Below are 18811 nucleotides of genomic sequence, written 5' to 3' on the forward strand. Positions count from 1 at the left end.
AGTGGCATTTGAGTGGAGGGGTTGGGACCGCTGAGAGCAATATTCATGTTTTTAGAGTGAGAGGATGGTTGCTTTTCATGTGGAAAAAGTCATATAATGTATGGCAGCCCTGCTCTCACAAAATGTCCTGATTGACTAATATGATTAATGTCTTAAAATTTATTTGAAATCTCGACATCATCTTCTGTATTGCTTAATGTTCAGGTGATCACAGAGGGACGGCTGGTCTTAGAGTTCACTTTCGATGACCTGATGAGGATTCGGTCATGGCATTTTGCGATCAGGCAGCATCGAGAGCTGATTCCACGGAGTGTCATTGCAATGCAGGTAAGCACGAGGTCTGATTCTTTGGCGTGTCATTGCTATGCAGGTAAGCACGAGGTCTGATTCCTCGGAGTGTCATTGCTATGCAAGTAAGCACGAGGTCTGATTCCTCGGAGTGTCATTGCTATGCAGGTAAGCACGAGGTCTGATTCCTCGGAGTGTCATTGCTATGCAGGTAAGCACGAGGTCTGATTCCTCGGAGTGTCATTGCTATGCAAGTAAGCACGAGGTCTGATTCTTCGGAGCGTCACTGCTATCCAGGTAGACCCGTGAGCAACCAATGTTTGCCGTAAAAAGCGACTATGCTTATCCCAGTTGCGTGGATCGATGTTCATGATGTTAATCTCTGGATTGTCTGGTCCAGACGCAATTATTTACAGACTGCTGTCATTTAGATAGAATATTGTTGAGTGCACTTTTAAACAACAAACAACGAGAAAAAGTTATCCAGGTAAGTGTGAGAGCTAATTCCACAGAAGGATATTGCTATGCAGGTAAGTGTGAGAGCTAATTCCACGGAATGTCATTGCCGTGCAGGTAAGCGCGAGAGCTGGTTCCACAGAGCATTATTGAAATGCAGGTAAGCACAGCCAGCATCTGCAGCATGTCTAGCAGACATTGTCACAAATCAAAACCATTTATGTATTTAGAAGTAATGCAGTTGTCATCATGTCATGAACTGGATATTATGGCAGTAGTGGACCTGAAGGGTTAGAGAGCCATTATGTTGTGCCCACTGACTGAACACTGAGATTTGACAGTGTTGTATATGTTAGGTTGTGTACACTTGCAGCAGGACCCAGCCATGGTGGAGCAGCTGTCCAAGAACATCACCCGGCAGGGCCTTACTAACTACACTCTCAACTTCCTCAGGGTAAGACATCCCGCAGATATTTCCCTCTTGAAATAAGGAAACGATTCTCATATTTGTCTTTTCATAAGTGCAAACTGCCAGGAAATGTTAGTTTATTGTTTACACGATTTTCTAGTTTTATCACCTTTGTTGTGAAGATGAAAAGGGCTTATACACAGAGTGGTAACAGTTTAACTCTTACAATTCTTAAACAGACCCTTTCGGCTGATCATGTTTCATGTCAGATGCATAGGATCCCTTGTGCTCTTTCAGACTTCAAAGGTGAAGATGTATTTTTAGCTCACCAGGCACGGAATGATTAAGGCATTGTCACAGGCTAATATTTGACCCTAGGTCTGCACTGATTGTCTCTCATAGTATTTGAAAAAACACCCCACCTATTAAAGAGAAATAGGACTTGATATTTTGTAAAATATGGCATTGGATCTAATGTTGAATACCACTTTTTTCCAAATTGCCATGCTTTGGGCACTTTAAAACACTTTTGAAGATAGTGACATCATTTGACCAAAGTAGTGGGGTTAAAAATTGTGACATAATGGTTCCTAATTTACCATACAGCATAACATTCGAAAGTTTGGGGGGTATCGTCAATATTTAATTGTACATTTCTCCATTTCTGTGAGGTTTCTTCCTATGTGAGTGAAACTGTTTTCTTGTCAGAATAACCCTCATCAATGATGATCCTTTTTGAAGCATCCTGCAACAGTTTTTGTGTCTGTGTTTATTCATGCATTGAAATTAGTTTTGATCACTGCAATGACAAAACATTGTTGATAGATACGTGTAAATGTTGGACTTCGTGTGTATGTGTGCCGTACTGACATGGCTGTTGTTTCTACCCTACAGCTATGTGTGATCCTCGAGCCCATGCAGGAGCTGATGTCCCGGCACAAGGCGTATGGCCTCAATCCTCGGGACTGTCTCAAGACCACGCTTTTCCAGAAGTGGCAGCGAATGGTAGCGCCACCTGGTAAAGGTAGGACAACACCTTAACTACTCACTACAATTTCCTGTACCATCTTGTGTGGGGTGTGTGTGGAAGATTTCATACCATCTTGTGTGGGGTGTGTGTGGAAGATTTCATACCATCTTGTGTGGGGTGTGTGTGGAATATTTCATGCCATCTTGTGGGGTGTGTGTGAAATATTTCATACCATCTTGTGTGGTGTGTTTGTGGAATATTTCATACCATCTTGTGGGGGGGGGGGGGGGGGGGGAATATTTCATACCATCTTGTGGGGTGTGTGTGGAATATTTCATACCATCTTGTGTGTGGGGTGTGTGGAATATTTCATACCATCTTGTGGGGTGTGTGGAATATTTCATACCATCTTGTGTGGGGTGTGTGGAATATTTCATACCATCTTGTAGGGTGTGTGTGGAATATTTCATACCATCTTGTGTGGGGTGTGTGGAATATTTCATACCATCTTGTGTGTGGTGTGTGTGGAATATTTCATACCATCTTGTGTGGAGTGTGTGGAATATTTTATACCATCTTGTGTGGAGTGCGTGGAATATTTCATACCATCTTGTGTGTGGGGTGTGTGGAATATTTCATACCATCTTGTGTGGGGTGTGGAATATTTCATGCCATCTTGTGTAGGTTGTGTGGAATATTTCATACCATCTTGTGTGTGTGTGTATGTGTGTGTAAAATATTTCATACTATCTTGTGTGTGGGTGTGGAATATTTCATACCTTCTTGTGTGTGGGGGTGGAATATTTCTTCTATCTTTCGTGGGGTGTGTGGAATATTTCATTGTATCTTGTGTGGGGTGTGTGTTGAATAATTTCATTCTATCTTGTGTGGGGTGTGTGTGGAATATTTCATTCTATCTTGTGTGGGGTGTGTGGAATATTTCATATGTTCTTCTGGGGGTGTATTTTATTAGCTATCCAGCACAAGATTGGTAAATGTGTGGTTTTCTTTAAAGAAAATGCTTTTCTTCAGTTTTCTTCTAGTGATGGCAGAATACTTAAAATTAATCAGTTTTGTATTTTGACAAAAATATTTATTACATTTCAGTGCTGTGTGACTGTCATTGGCATGTTTCACAACTATTTCACACTGTAGTGAATGACTTTGATCACATGCACAGTTCATGTATTATTTTCTCCAACATGTCTGAGTCAATGTATTGACTATATTTATCCTAACCAATCCAAAGTTGCGCATGACGCTCATGTATCCAGAGCTGGATGTACTTAATCTGAGTTGGTGTAATAAACAAGTGATTGACACACTGTTACAATGGTGAAGGTGTGGTCTGTGTGAGTGACATCTGTCAGTCAAGTTGTATTGCAAATGAAATCAATGTCTTTTATCATTTTTCACATCACTTATTCTGCTTTCTATATGTTCAACTGCTGGTTTTATTTCATGTCATCTTTGTAGAAATTGGTTTTTGTTTGTGAACAGTTCTCTGCCTTTTCATTTTGTTGCTAACTCCACTGCATCGTAGGGGTGAAAAGTGTGATACCAAATTGCTGTTTAAGGATTGTTGTTGCTATGGTTATAACACAAGTTGTACTTTTTCTTGGCTAAGTGTGAAAAACATGAGTCACAGTTTTAGTGTTAGAAAATGCAATGGATAATTCTGACTCATTTTAAACATATATGATATTTTTCATGATTTTGTATTAATTATCAAATGTTGTTAAAATTGATTTGAACCAATTCAAACAGAAAGATGTCTTCCCTTTTTATCTTGAATTGAAGTAAAAACATTTTCATACCATGAAGTACAGCAATAAGTGTTATTAGGTCCATAACTTGACCACTGGTAATATTCTACTGGCTTCATCATAAAAAGTTACCTAATGATTTTTAAATTTGTGACATTTTTAGAAAAGGATATATTCCTTTGGTACTTCTTTGATAAAACATATACCCTCTCTAAAGTTAATAAGTCAATGTAATATTTCTAGAAATTCTACGGGTGATATATTTTATTCATAAGAGTGTGGTAATGGTAGTAGTACCTACAGTTGCAGTGGAGATACAGAACCTGGCCCTAGTTTTCGTCTTTCATGTACGTACACCCTATCCTTTTGGTTTCTTCTCAGTCCCCCTGCCAGCTGAACACCCGAGCCGGCGAACCTCGCCGTCTGATCAAAATATGGCCAAACATACGGGAAGTGGGCAATTTATGCCCCAGTATTGGGAAAGTAAATACACTCTTATTCCTTGCTACTCACCAACTAATCCACAAGGCCCTTCACAGACAAGAATTAATGTTCAAACGCCTGTATGCCCCATCATGTCAAACCATCGGCAGGGAAATGTTTTTGGTGGAGATATGTGTAAGCTTAAGGTTACCATGTTACAATGTTCTCACACATCATGGTACGACTTTGGTGGTCAGAATTTGAGCATCCTTATCAGAAGCTGAAGTTCATTTCTTTCTTTTCTCATTTCATTTTCAATTATGAATTTAATACCTTTGGCGAGGTTCTGTAATAAGAAATTATCAATCCATTTCATTATGATTTTCCTTTAATTCAATTTGGGTTTGGCAAGAAACCGAAGTGACATAAGGCTAATATACAAGGCATTGTCTCCATGATGATGCTTCAAGACTTGAGGTCAGCTCATATTGTTATGGTCAATGGAAAAAATGCCAACCAAAGGGGGAATCTGTTTGTCTGTAAAACTGGTTCTTCCTGCCATGGTTTGACCGTCTCTGTCCCCTATAGTCGCAGTCCTCCCTAGTTTTCTACTGCTGGTTGTTGGGACCTGTCTGTTACTACTCACATACCAGGGGCAGCAGTCAAATAGGGGAAAAGCCACTACTCTTTGGAGAATTTGTTTTCATTTTCTCAATTTGTTCAGTTCTACTTTGAACAAGAAATCTTGATTCTTTGGGTTACACTTGAACGAATGGAGGTTACTCCCACATTTAGATTTTAATTCAAAAGGTTGAAACAGAGAAGACTTCTAAATGCTATTAAAAAAAAGTCTGTCATTCATTTTGTATTTGAATTTTTGCTCATATGTTTTTTTAACCTTGCTTTGTAAATGCAAACATCTGAATGTCCCGTTAATTTTATTGTGTCCAGATTATGTACCAATGGCACATTGGTGGCTTTATCTCATACTTGGTTCTGCCCCTTAATTTGCTTGTGGATGTGGAACTTTTGCATTGTAGAATCTAATGCCTGTGTTTGACTGGATGTGCTGGACACTGTAGGCCAGGACGGCCGCGTGTTGCCCCCTGGTCAATGTACTGCAGTTTGTAATACTTTCAGTCATACTTGTTTTCTTAGCCAGGTGAAAGCGGCAAATGTCAGACAGTTTGTCAGTCCAAACAACACTTGACTATAACACCCTAGTATAATGTTATTAAGTTGTTCACAGAGAACATAACTTCAGTTATTTCTAACAGGCTTGAATTAATTATTTCTAATATCTAATGACACAGAAATAAACATTTGAGAATCTGCTCTTACAGGAGTAAGCTCAGATATAGCTAAATCTCTAATTTTGAATAAAGTTCTGCTCTAATATAAAGTTTTGCAAGTAGAAGATAAAATTGTAGCATTAGTGATTTTACTTTGTCATTGACAGCATGTCTTCATGAGAGTAGTATCTCGGATAGTCTAATATACAGGCAGCATGGAGTTAATGGCCATCAGCTATACAACATCAGTGTATAAAGCTAAAAGGCAGTGTTGAGTTTTATAACTCTGATTTGATTCAAATTGATGTCATAATTTCCGTTCATTTGTATGATTCCTATTCTGTTGAAAAACAGATATTTCTTCTGAATTCAATCTATTTACAAAAAATCATTTGTGAATAATAACCCCCAAACAGATAGTAATATTAATTCATTGATGATCAGAATTCTGCCCAAGTTGCCTTTACCATCACACATTGGATCCGTCTAAATGGAAGTGATCAGAATAATTTGTAGAAATTTGTTTTGAAAAAGTGAGTTTATTTTTAACACAGCAGCTTGCTAATCGCCATACATGTATTGTTAATCAGAACAATGTAGGATCGAGTTCACTTACCAGGGCTCGTTTCAAATTGCAGACAAAACAGGTGATAATATTTTGAATATATTGAGAACAATTCTTTTTCAGTTTTTCAAAATTTGATGAATTAATAAATTAGAGCATATTATAGGATGTGTAAAATGTATAGGATGTCAAAATGATTATTCATGCTTTCATTGTGGACATTATGTATAGATATAGACTGAGAGGGAAGCTAGAGGTTTTGTTGTACATGTGCTTCTTGCCTTTTGTATTTCTGTGTTAATATGTTTGAATCAATTATAACCATTTTCCAGATCTAGATGTATCAATATTGTGGACAGACTGAGAGCTGGTACAATTTTTCTTTCTAGCAACAAGTCATGTACTTTCAGAGGCAACCCGGCCACCTAACAAGAGGCGGAAGAGAAAGGCATCCACGGGGAACAACACGGGCATCAACAGCCGAGAGGGAGGGCCAAACAAGAAGCGCTCGCCTCCCCAGGCCTTCAACATTGGGTCGTCAGTACCAGGGGTAAGTGGTGAGGATGGATTTTGTATTGTTGATTCTGTCTGACTGTCTGTTTTGTTTGTCTGTCCATCTGTGATAGTTTAATCAGTCTTATATAGCTGGATTTACCAACTTACCATTAATTTTATTTTGTTTCTGTCTGTATATAAAGTTTTACATAACATTTCTGTCTAAGATCTGTCTTTAGATGTAGTTTTTAATACTAAAAACTAATTATAACAGTAGCTACCTCATTCCCTATTTAATACCAGAGCTTACCATGACTAACCTAGCTGTAGCTCAGCTGGTCATTGAGCAGTGGAGATGATGTCATCATGTCTGTTGGCTGGTGATTACGTCTATACAGTTGATGCAGGTCGCGTCATGTCTCTACACGTGTGGTCAGGCAGTGGAATGCCAACCAATAAGGCTGGGAATATGTAACAATCATCCTTTGGTTGCCGAATTGCTTTAAGTTGAATGACAATCAGTTAAGACTGTTATTACTGTAGGGTTTAAATTTTAGTCATGTGACTTGGCTGCCTCTAGGTATGTCCCACTACTTTCTTTATGTTAATTTGTTTGAATGAGTTTTTGGCTTATCAGCGACACAAAACACTGGGATTGAAGTTGTGCCATGGATGTGAAATAGGAGATTTTATTGGGTTTGTCTCTTGAGACGTGGCAAAAACCCACATGTCAGTGGCTTTAAGTTTTGGTCTTATTCCAGATTTTAGGTCAACAACTTTCACCAGCTTTCAGATATGATAAAACTAGTTTGTGTTGCAATGTGATCATGTTAACCTTTAGCATCTGTGCTAGCACAATGAAATCAATATTTGTTTTCTATCCAATTGAGCACAGCCTCGCTCTCAAGTTCAGGTTACATACAGTTGATGTTTTATTGAAAATGATACATATCAGGATAGTATGAAAGTAAGTAAGATATTGTTCACATTTAAATAATATTCTTAACTCTTCTTCTAGCATTAATGGAAAAAAGAAAGAAACGGGATAGTGTACGAATTGAAATGACAGGCAAATTGAAGAAAGATATTTCTCTTTCAGAAATATCATTTGTGGTACTCATGAAACACATGTCATTTCACTGTTACTATTTACAGTTCCATGGACAGATTCTTCCTACATTCAGTAAGAACTCTCAAACAATGTATTGACAAATTGCTATATCATTCTCCTGAGTGAAGTGCCCCCATGTTCTCCCAAGTGTTTGTGTATCTGTCAGTAAGATGGTGAGGAGAATGTCCCCCCGTGTTAACCATGTTTCTGTGCAGGATGTGATGGTAGTGGGTGAGCCGACTCTGATGGGTGGTGAGTTTGGGGATGAGGATGAACGGCTCATCACCCGTCTGGAGAACACGCAGTACGAGCCCAATGCTGGGGAGGAGGAACAAGACAAGTTCCAGAACTCACCGGCGCTGCAGTCGGGGTCGTGGGGACAACAGGACAAGAAGACGCCACAACCCACGGCAACTACGCCCGTGTCCGAGACAGAGATCAAAACAGAATGAAAAACAAGATAGGTTTTGGAATTACCATGAGAATTGTGAAAAACTATAGAAAGGATCTCGACAGTGAAGGAAAGCAATGGGACAATCTAAGAGTAACACTGGGCTACACAGATACCGATATCTGATATTAACTGAAATGTGACTAAATTGTAACGTATGAAAGAAGGTCACTTTGGGGGTATTGATGGAGCTCTCGATGACGTTATTGTCAGCTTTTGTTCGTGAATAAAAAGTTAAGTAAATTATATTTGTAAGTGAAAGTGAATCAGATTGATAACAGAGATTTGGGAGTTACAATGAATAGAATATGGATTTGAAATTGACTCTATGTATGTACTTACTTTTTATGTTGTTTCAACATTGAAAATACTTTGGAAAGATCTGTATTTTGTTTCATTGATAATTGACCTGGTGTGGTAGATTTTCTTAAATTGAGATGTTTCTTCATGCTGTCGCAGGCTTACAAGTTCAATGATGTTGCTACAATTGACCTTTCATCTGATCGACATTCAGGGTTCATGTGGTATATGATACAATTGTCTGTGTAGTTTAGTATTTATAAGATTTCATTTGAATATTTATTTACCCTGATGCATTTCAGAGCTTCCAGTTATATCCAGAGGAATAATTAAGTTGTTTCAAATTTTGTCAAACATGAATCTCTACACTCAAGGATACTGAAAATTGTGGAGTTGTTTGAACAGAACTTCCCTACTACCGAGGTATAACACCTACAGCACAACTATGTAGGACCAGGTGACAGTTTCATAGCTGTCAATGAGTATTTATTTTGCTTTGAAGCATCAGAACTAAGGGCAAACAACTAATAAGCGTTTTTAACCGGACACTTACCGGGTATGTGCTGGTACAAATGTTATTATGAAGTCTTATCAAAGGGAAGTAACTCTGATGTTTCTCCAGTTGTCCCACCATTCCTTATGAAGCCTCATTGAAGGAGTACATATCTGTATTTTAAGTCACTTATCAGTTTCATTCTACTTCACTTTGAGTTTAATATTTTGTCCATAGTTTTGATTTCCTTCCTCTTTCTTATCCAAATAAACAACTGTTCAAGGCAGCTTTGAAGAAAGAGAAGTATTTCAACCTGTTTGGTGTTGTCAGCATAAGATTGTCCTGTTTCGTGGACACTGAACAAAACAGAATTTGTAAGGAACAAATAAATCTTTCATCGAGCAAATGTGTTGTCATTATCATACTTCAATACTGTTTTGCTGGTATGACGTAATACTGTATGTATCAACTGTGACTCTTTCATGAAGCATTATATATCATATATCACCGAGTAAATTACCATGAAAGCATGAAAGGCTCAAGAATGCATTAGATAGTGGCCTTTGATGTTCTCTATCATGATGAAGGTCACAAAGGAAGGTCTTTGAAAACTGAAATTAGAAGGCACAATGTCAGCTTATTCGCCCCCATTTGGAGATTAGATGACTGGTTTGTTTTCATAAGCAAGATGGGTCCTCAATGCGTCTGTCATAATGTTGCAGAACAACAGGGTGCATGCAACACCGCCTTGCATTCATGGGTGTTCTTTCTTTGATAATCACTCCACAATGAACTGCCACCTTGTTTAGCTAACCTGTGGATCTGACACAGAATCCCTTTGAAATATTGCAGACTTTTTTATGCTTTCAGACTGAACTGTATATTTATTTCCTTATTTCCTTTCAGAGTTGTAAATACAAATAGATCCTTATAAATGTCCTGTATGAACTCTACTGTGTGTAACCTCATGCTTCCACTAAAACTGTTGCAATGTATTCCTGAAAGTCAGTTGCCATTATTGGCACCATTATGTTTTGTTCCTGATATTATTTAGTGCCTGGCCTGAGTTTCTCCTTAAATCATTATATATACTCATGGGGCTGGGGGACACAGCATTGTACATTCTACATTTGATGTGTAATCATTGTGGTCAGTTGTAAATGTCCTAGTATTCTTAGTCAACAAAATTGTTGTGGGTAATTTTCATCAAAACATTGAATAAAACTATATGTTTTCAATGAACTCCCCAGCTCTGTTGTCTGTAAGTCTGCCAGTTCTTGTGGGTTCCAGGACATAGAGACTTTGGAAGCTTGGAGGATTCAAAAGATTGTATTGGCCAAATTGCAGCTTAAATTGGCTTCCATGAAGTGTCATAGTGGTATAATTGTTTGCTCACCGTCCGTTGTCCATTTCAGTTTCGTCTTTTGTGAATCAACTAAAGTGATGAATGGGAAACTTCAGGAGAAACATCAAATCAAAACATAATAATTCTTAACGATGTCCCCGGGTCTGTATTTAATTTTTCAAAGATTTAAAAAATCTAGTTAATTTGATCTAACTTTCCAATTGAAAATGAAAGGGTTTTACTCTTCAACTACCATATTCAATCTTTACTGAAAAGGCATAATTTATAGGGAATTCACTCACTGTGTTACAGTTTTGTCACATACTAATAAAACATGAAATTCATCCTCACTCTCCCCTAATTGGCAGTTTTTACAGATACTCATTTCAGCTACCCTTTGTTCACATTTATGTCTAAAATTTACATTGAAATTTTGTGATGACACTCTGAATTTACATTATGCCCTAACAAGCGGTTATCAACTAATATTCTTATTATATACTTCTCTGGTTCTATTGACCTTTTTCACACTTTTACCATCTTGGATCGAAAACAAGGCTTGGAGAGCAAAGCTCCATGCAGTGTGAGTCGCAATTGCGGATAGGGAACAGAGCGATTGTTGTGCATTTCACTGAAAGACATTTCAAACAAAAAATGGTATCCCGTGTATTCTAATACAGAAGATATTGCAAATTTAATACTGAGGTCCAACTAAAATATGCCTGCAATACACTTGAATTCGCATTTTGCTGTCAGGATCCCGGAAGTGAATCGAAAGGTGCATTTCGAGATACATATTTCCTAAATAGATTGTTTTATCATAACCTCGCCGGCATATGGGTACAATGTGATAGTATATTCAATGACAGAAGTTTAGTATCATAATTGAAGTACGTATCATGAAACACGTCTGTTTATTTTGCTAATTTGCTCAGTCAATGTGTGGCTTAGCCAACTCAGATCGTTGATCATGTTTATTTCACGTTTCATAGTTGTGTTTGTTGCACCACCCAGTATCATTTTGGCATGAGTCCAGTTGACAGACACTTTTTCTGCTATGATTTTCATCCAAACATGTTACCTACATGTAAATGAAATTAGTTCACAAATTAACTTGTTTGTCAAAATGAATATTCAGAAGGGGAGATAACTCTATTCAGTGTGTACAATGACTGATGAAAACTTTTCCTTCAAACAACACTTATTTAACCGATTATTGGTGATTACGATTGCACCTTGCACGACAAAAGTAACAAGAGGCCAATAGGGCCTGTATCACTCACCTGGAAATTTAGGTAATCATAACAAAATAACATGATTACATACCGGATATAAAATACTGCAAATATTTCGATTTTTTCACTCTCAGTATTTAAAAGGGGTGGATGGCAAATCTGCCCGCATGAACATTTATTTCTCTAGATACATATGGTTGATGTCCATCTCTTAATTCCAGAGGAAATGTCGTTTACAGCAATATAGCCAAATTACCCCTATTTGGCCCCGCCCCTCAGCCCCACCATTTGTACAATTTTGAATTCCCACCACCTAGGGATGCTTCCAACCAAATATGGTTGATATCTATCTCTTAGTTCCTAGAGAAGAAGTTGCTTTAAGCAATATAGCTAAATTACCCCTATTTGGCCCCACCCTTCAGCCACTTGAGGGGTCAGCCCCTCCTTTTGTACAATTTTGAATTCCCACCACCTAGGGATGCTTCCAACCTAATATGGTTGATATCTATCTCTTAGTTCTGGAGAAGAAGTCGTTTAAAGCAATATAGCCAAATTACACATGTACCCCTATTTGGCCCCGCCCCACCATTTGTACAATTTTGCATCCCTACCACCTTAGGATGCTTCCAGTCAAATTTCGTGAATTTCCAATTTAGTGGTCCAGAAGAAGAAGTTGTTTGAATAAATTGTCGACGTACAGGCAACGGACAACGGACTCCATGGAATGGCATAAGCTCACCTTGGTCCTTCGGACCGGTAAGCTAATAATGTGTGAAATCTTTAAAATACGTTAAAATGAAACTTAATATTAATATAAATAAATATTGCATGAAATAAAAGAAATATAAGAATTGATACAAACATCAACTTCTTGAACACCCTGACCTAATCCTATATGATGATGGAGAATTGTATATCAAAATGAGGCTACTAATACAATTATCCTGAATAGTATGAAAATGTCTTGATCAGATATGGGCACAGATAAAATAACAAGGTGAAAAGGAATCAACTTCAATTGGTAATCAAACCAAGATATAATAAATGTACCGGTACAAATTATGTTGATAGATTGAAACAAAATAAACGAATCAGCATATATCAATCACTGTAAAGAGGTTTAAATATGTGATGTGTCATCAAATTGAAAGCCAAATATAAGTTTTCTGTTCCTTTTTAGTCATAGCAGGATGATAATTAATTATTTGTTTGATTTCAGAATGACAATAGAAACCATGTCAGTAGATTAATAAAAGAATCTGGATCTGTAGATAGATTTTCTTACCCTTTAGTTCAGAGTGACAAGAATAAATTTAACTTGCCTTCTTCCAAACTTTTGTATATATATATTCTTTCTTTGACACTGGCTACAAAACTATTCATACACCAAATCAACTAAACAAAATTACACAAGAATTGTGGAATATAAAAATTAAATTTGACAACATACAAGATTTAGTTAGTGAAACAGGTTTTCAAATGTTTTCAAACCAGTAAGTGTGTCTGGTCTAAATAATGAAGTTCATGCAGATAAATGTATGATTTGATAATATTTATGACCAAACAAAAATATCAAAGTATTCTTTTCATAAAGTTTCAAAAATAAATCTACAAATATATATTTACAGTCTATTTGCACTCTATCTTGAAAGCTGGATATATGTGAATATTACATTGTTTATTAATTATCCAAAACTTATATTTACCATATCATACATGTAGATTATTACATTTCATGATGAGAAAATCTGAGTTTTGAAGGAAGTATTGAAATTTCTCATATTTAACAAAGAAAAACAAACCAAAATTTTAATGTCTTTTTGTCTCACAATATAAGCTTGTGTATCGTCCACTTCAGTTCTTCAGATTTTTCGATATTTAACATGACCTGGGTGTTTTTGACAGTCAAAAGCACCTAATTAAATTCCAGAGTTTTCTTGCTTGAGAATGGTACAATGTGTTTTTTTAGAATAGTTTTATTCAAACATCATGAGTCTGATAAATATTGGCCATGTTGTTGAGTGAGTGAATAAGGTTTTTCACTTCCTGGTCCTATTTAAGTGAAATGTGACAGGAAGCACATTGTAATCAGTGTGTTATTGTCAGCGGAAAAACTCCTCCAGACATCCATCACCGGATACTTCATTGTGTTGACTCTAGACTCAAAGCCTGAAATAAATAATTTAATAATATTGTAATAATATTTCTACTTCTATGATTTTTTTTTATAAAAAATGCATATTCACCTTCTCTCAAAATATTACTTATTCAGAAAACAACATTCAAAGAAAATATATGAAAAAGACTTGTATTGTTTTTGTCAAATGAAATGTTTATTTCATCTTGTGGTTTACTAAAGTTGATATTTTGACTTGTGGCTGTGCCACTCATAGAAATATTAACTTTGTCAGATCACAAGATGAGATAAACTCATGCTATCATCATTATTTGACAAGGAAAACAAATTTCCTCTATGTATTTATACTTTTTTATATTTCTTGTCTTGATTGAATTATCAAAATGATCACACCACTTGACTTGATTAAAATAAACTAAAGTTCTAAAGATTGTTACAAATAGCAAAGTATTAGATCTACATCATAACTATTAACAATATAATTATTGCACAATGATAAATTAATATGATTAATATTCAATGATACATAACATGACATTTGTTTGCACAAAAGAAATTATTTTGTTTTAAAAGTTGCTAAACATGTTTTGTGTACATAAACCAGATGGATTGCACAAATAAACAAAGGGAATAAATGAGTTATGGTTGCAATACCCATGTGAATTACACAACATTCATTAAAATAATTCTGTTTATAGTAATCTCAATCTCAATTTATGAATATGCAATGTTTTAATACACACTGTTAAAGAGTTGTCTGTTTCTGTACATTACATAAAGATCACATGTAGATTGAACATTTACTGGCCATTAATTAGTTAAGTTTTTGTTCATTTCATGACATGATTAACTTGGTTCAGAAAAGTAAATAGTAGAAATATTGTTTACAAAATTGCAGATCAAACTTTACTTCAGTTTAAATATTAACACACCCGTTATGTAATAATTCAGTTAAAATTCTACACCTCATGCTATCTAATCTGTCAACATTGACAATTAAAATAACTATCGTATTCGACGTAATAAGCGCCCACGGCAATATTTGCTAATATATGGGCTTGTGAACAATCCCAATTAGCACCTTTTCCGATTGATCAATGTACACAAGACTTATTTATTCGCGTATAATACGCACTCGTGTGTTATATGCACCCTTAATTATGGGCAATTAAATTCTGGAGAAATATATCTGTCGTACATAAACATTTCAGGCTGTCAGCATAAACCACGAAATTTATGTTTCAACTCTGTTTTTCTCTCACCAAAATGATGTTCTAATAAGAGCCCACTATTTAAAATTTTGAGAGCGCCCTGAGCGATTACTACGTCGAATACAGTACTGTTCACAATCACAGCAGCACAAGATCTAGTAGATCTAGAGGTCTAATATCTTATTGGAATGTATTCCAGTCCATTACAATTTACATCAAATACACAACTGTTGCAAAATTCTGATTTGTTTAAGATTCTCAATAGGTTACAATAAGATAAATAAAATCAACATATCAATTTAGTTAGTTTCTGACATAGATCTATCTAGATATGGTCCAAAGGCCAATATTTTCTACTCGACTTCAGATACAACTCGCAAAGTTATTAAAACACCTTAACTAAAACACATATATAAATAGTTTGGGTTAATGGTGTGTAAACAGTGACTTATTCTTTACACGATCCCTGTAGCAGGGTTCACTCAAGGATTTTTTTTACATGGGTGCTTTATGAGCTATCACTAAATTTCATCAACAACCAGACCTGTCACACGTTGAGACGCCCAACGCTTACACCGTATTCGTGCGTGCGTGCGTGATTCCCGTGCACCCTTTCGAGTTGAGTTGATTGGTTCAACTGTGTCATGTGGCCCTGTGACGCAGGGGTAGCATTATGTAGATGGCGGTTTCAATGAATGCTCGTTCCACCCGTGACGAACAGGTCTGGTTGTTGATGAAATATAGTGATAGCTAAATAGACAGATTTTTTATTCATGCACCGATTGTCTTTAAATGTAATATCCAGTTATGTATGACTGTTTAATAATCTCATACCAACTTTGACTGGAGTAGGTCCAATAGTTTTTCAGATATTGTAGTAAACGTCGGTACCTTAAATTACCTTCCAGACTTATATATAGGTATAATTGCTTTTGATGTTTGCTCATGACAATTTAGATGATAGCGTCAAGCCTAAATATTTATAATAGGTAACAATGTTTAGGCGATATAACTATATATGTCCATTTTTTTCATTTTTGGCGATGATCCCTCCATTTCTAAAAACAATTACATTTGTTTTTGACAAATTAAGTAAATGGACTCCTGATAGATCATTAAGCATCTTCCGATACAAGATCTAGAAATCAAATTTAATCTAACATATGCTCTCATTTTTAAAATTGTTAATATTCAATCTCTGAAATTCTTTTTCAAACTTCTGAAACCACAGGGCTGAAGATGTAGCCCATAATGTAACTTGTTTTTGAAATTAAAATATTCTTCAATGGTGGAAGATGTTTAAGCGTCATCTGAGAATAGGCTTCAGAGTTGACCATAACATTAAGATTAAGCATTGGGATTTTTAAATTAAAATTTAATAAAAAGTTGAGATAACTATTTTACGGCTACATCTCAGAACCTCATTTATCAAATGTGGTGATACCTCCATTATTTGTCACGAAAACATTGAAGTTTCTGAGCCTTAATGCGATGCACTGACTGTGTAGATGGAGTTGGTTGCTTATTATTTTTCAACAATCCACTGAGGTCCACAAACGTCTGCCAATGATACTGGAGGAGATGGACATCTGATGGTGCCAACTCAGGTGAATGCAGAGGATGTTCACTGCGTTTAAAGCCACACTAATGCGTTGCAGCTATAATGCCACAGGTGCATTGTCCTCGTGGAACAACACATTTGTAGTGAGTTTTCCATGACGTTAAGGTGCAATCAGCTGGGTCTGCTTCAAAACGATGCATTCTCAAGAAAGATGATGTTCCTGGAACGTTATGATGAGTCGGAAACCTTGGAACCTAGCATGATGAAACCTTTGTCTTGGCCAGTTCATTCCGCAGAATGTTCTCAACTCTCTCGTGAGAGATGCCTCCTGTATTGGCCCTGTGACCTGTTACATCATGTACATGTGACGTGTAATCATATGCACGTCATCAACATTTACCTCAGTCGTGCATGGCAGTGGAAGGTCTTCCTGATCTTTGATCATCTTCAAGACTTTCTTCCCCTGTTGAACATCGCTACCAACCTCCTCCACAGAATCATTATCTGAAGCTGCCGCCAAGTCTGCATCGGTGCCTGTAGGAGTGCCTTTCGGTTGGAGGTACTTGATGACAGCTTGGTATCCAATTGTGTCCAGTGTCATCAAAGGAGGATACCTAGTCACTTTGACGCCGCTGTAAATGTGCTACCTGGTGGTATATTCAATTCAAATGCAGCATGTATAGTCTTGTACTTAAAACATGCATACTGTTTAGGGCGTACTATACAGCCTTGGTAGTTTGGCTCAGAACTTTTCATCCACCCCTCGCACCCATGAGGACATCACAGTTACATGTTTAAAGCCTGCAACAAGCCCCGGGGCAATGAAACGACCGATTTGTGAGTGAATGAGTGCAAATATCTATCCCTGAATTATTTTCCTTCTGTCCTCACACATCAGTCACACTCCTCAGGGACCTACCATTTGATATTCTTTGGGTAGGGGGGTAGTTGGGATTTTGTATCAAGATTATAAATTGTTTTCAGCTTCAGCTGCAAAACAAGAAATATTTGTATAATATTATAACCATGAGCCTGAATATTTTTTCGAAGATCTTTTGTGGCAGGCAATTCCTTTTTTTTCATGAATATCAAATTGTCGGTCCCTCCATTGGGTGGCTGAATTCACTTCAACTTTTTACTTCGTACCAACAATTCGTTCCTTGTGTAAAGATTTGTATAATACACAACCTCACAATCGCGTCATCAAACCGAGGTTGTCTTATTGTAGCATCGTACCCCAACTCTAAGCTAACTGGCTTAGTGTCGCATCGTAATGTTACTTGCAATGATTTTCAGGAAAATAGGTGCCTCGTTAATGTTTAATTTCATTGGCCATGAAACTAAACATTTGATATAAAAAGGTCTTAATCTGAACAAATCAAGCACATTCGTATAATACACATACATGTCCGATATTTTTTTTTAAATGGATATCTTTTAGAATTCTGCTTTTTTATATGATTCATATAAAGTCGATGCCTAACAGGTTCTCATAAACAAACAAGCAACCTCAGTACTGTCTATTCCAGAGATATTTAGAAAAAACGTATCGGAAAAACTTCAGATTGTGTCAGCCTAAACGATTTTTTTCAACATCATCAAAATCATATCTTACTACTTATAAAACAAAGTGGTGGTAGCGAGAACTAAGATCAGATTTTAATGAGATTGGAGTGTTATAATGCCCTGAACGAAAATGTGAAAAAAAGGAAATGTATGTTAATAAATAAAAGCTATGTCGTCTTTCTTTGGCGTCGTCAAAAACTCAATACAAAGAAGTCATGACGTCAAAGATACAGTTGTCATTGTTTGCTGAAGTCGTTACATTTTTTATGAAAATTCTTATACTCCATCAATAATGGGCAACTTATTAAATTACACTCCAACAATCAGGTGAATGTCGGAATCTCAGAACTAGATTACAAGTGAGATTGGACATCCATGTCTGAACTGCGTTATTCTCTGTTCAATTTCATCATGTATGGTGATTTATGAAGATACCTTAAAGTATATAGTTTCAATATCGATATTTGTGTTGGAGCCGTTTCACTACTCATGAATAAATTGCTATGAAACTATGGTGAGCATAGATACCACTATATCAGCCCATGGAGTGACATTGCTGATTTATGCCCCCTTAGACTTAATAAGTGAGTCTCTTTTGACGTCACAAAGGAATATCGATTAAGCGATCATATGTATATATAGTGGGTTATTTTTGGTACCGAATGTGTAACGTCATACTAATGATACAATTCCTTTCATCTATCATTATGTCGTTCAGATATTTAATGTGGCAGTAT

General features: G+C 36.5%; 1 protein-coding gene across 8 annotated transcripts in view; it reads left to right on the forward strand.

Annotated features, from left to right (window-relative positions):
* The window catches only part of LOC124111698 (LIM domain-binding protein 2-like), a 58795-nt gene extending 48534 nt beyond the window's left edge, over nt 1-10261 (forward strand). For 4 of the 8 annotated variants that reach the window (XM_046471464.2, XM_046471462.2, XM_046471459.2 and 1 more), the window contains 6 exons: nt 205-327; nt 1118-1198; nt 2048-2177; nt 4271-4372; nt 6559-6719; nt 7991-10261. In XM_046471464.2, coding sequence (XP_046327420.1) covers nt 205-327; nt 1118-1198; nt 2048-2177; nt 4271-4372; nt 6559-6719; nt 7991-8227 — 834 coding nt within the window. In that variant the 3' untranslated portion in view covers nt 8228-10261. The remainder of the gene's footprint in view (nt 1-204; nt 328-1117; nt 1199-2047; nt 2178-4270; nt 4373-6558; nt 6720-7990) is intronic. The other 4 variants (XM_046471466.2, XM_046471468.2, XM_046471460.2 and 1 more) reach the window with 3 other exon arrangements.
* The last annotated feature ends 8550 nt before the right edge of the window (nt 10262-18811 follow it).

Source organism: Haliotis rufescens, unplaced genomic scaffold, assembly GCF_023055435.1.
Source record: "Haliotis rufescens isolate VD_foot unplaced genomic scaffold, xgHalRufe1.0.p SCAF_12, whole genome shotgun sequence".
NCBI lineage: Eukaryota > Metazoa > Mollusca > Gastropoda > Lepetellida > Haliotidae > Haliotis > Haliotis rufescens.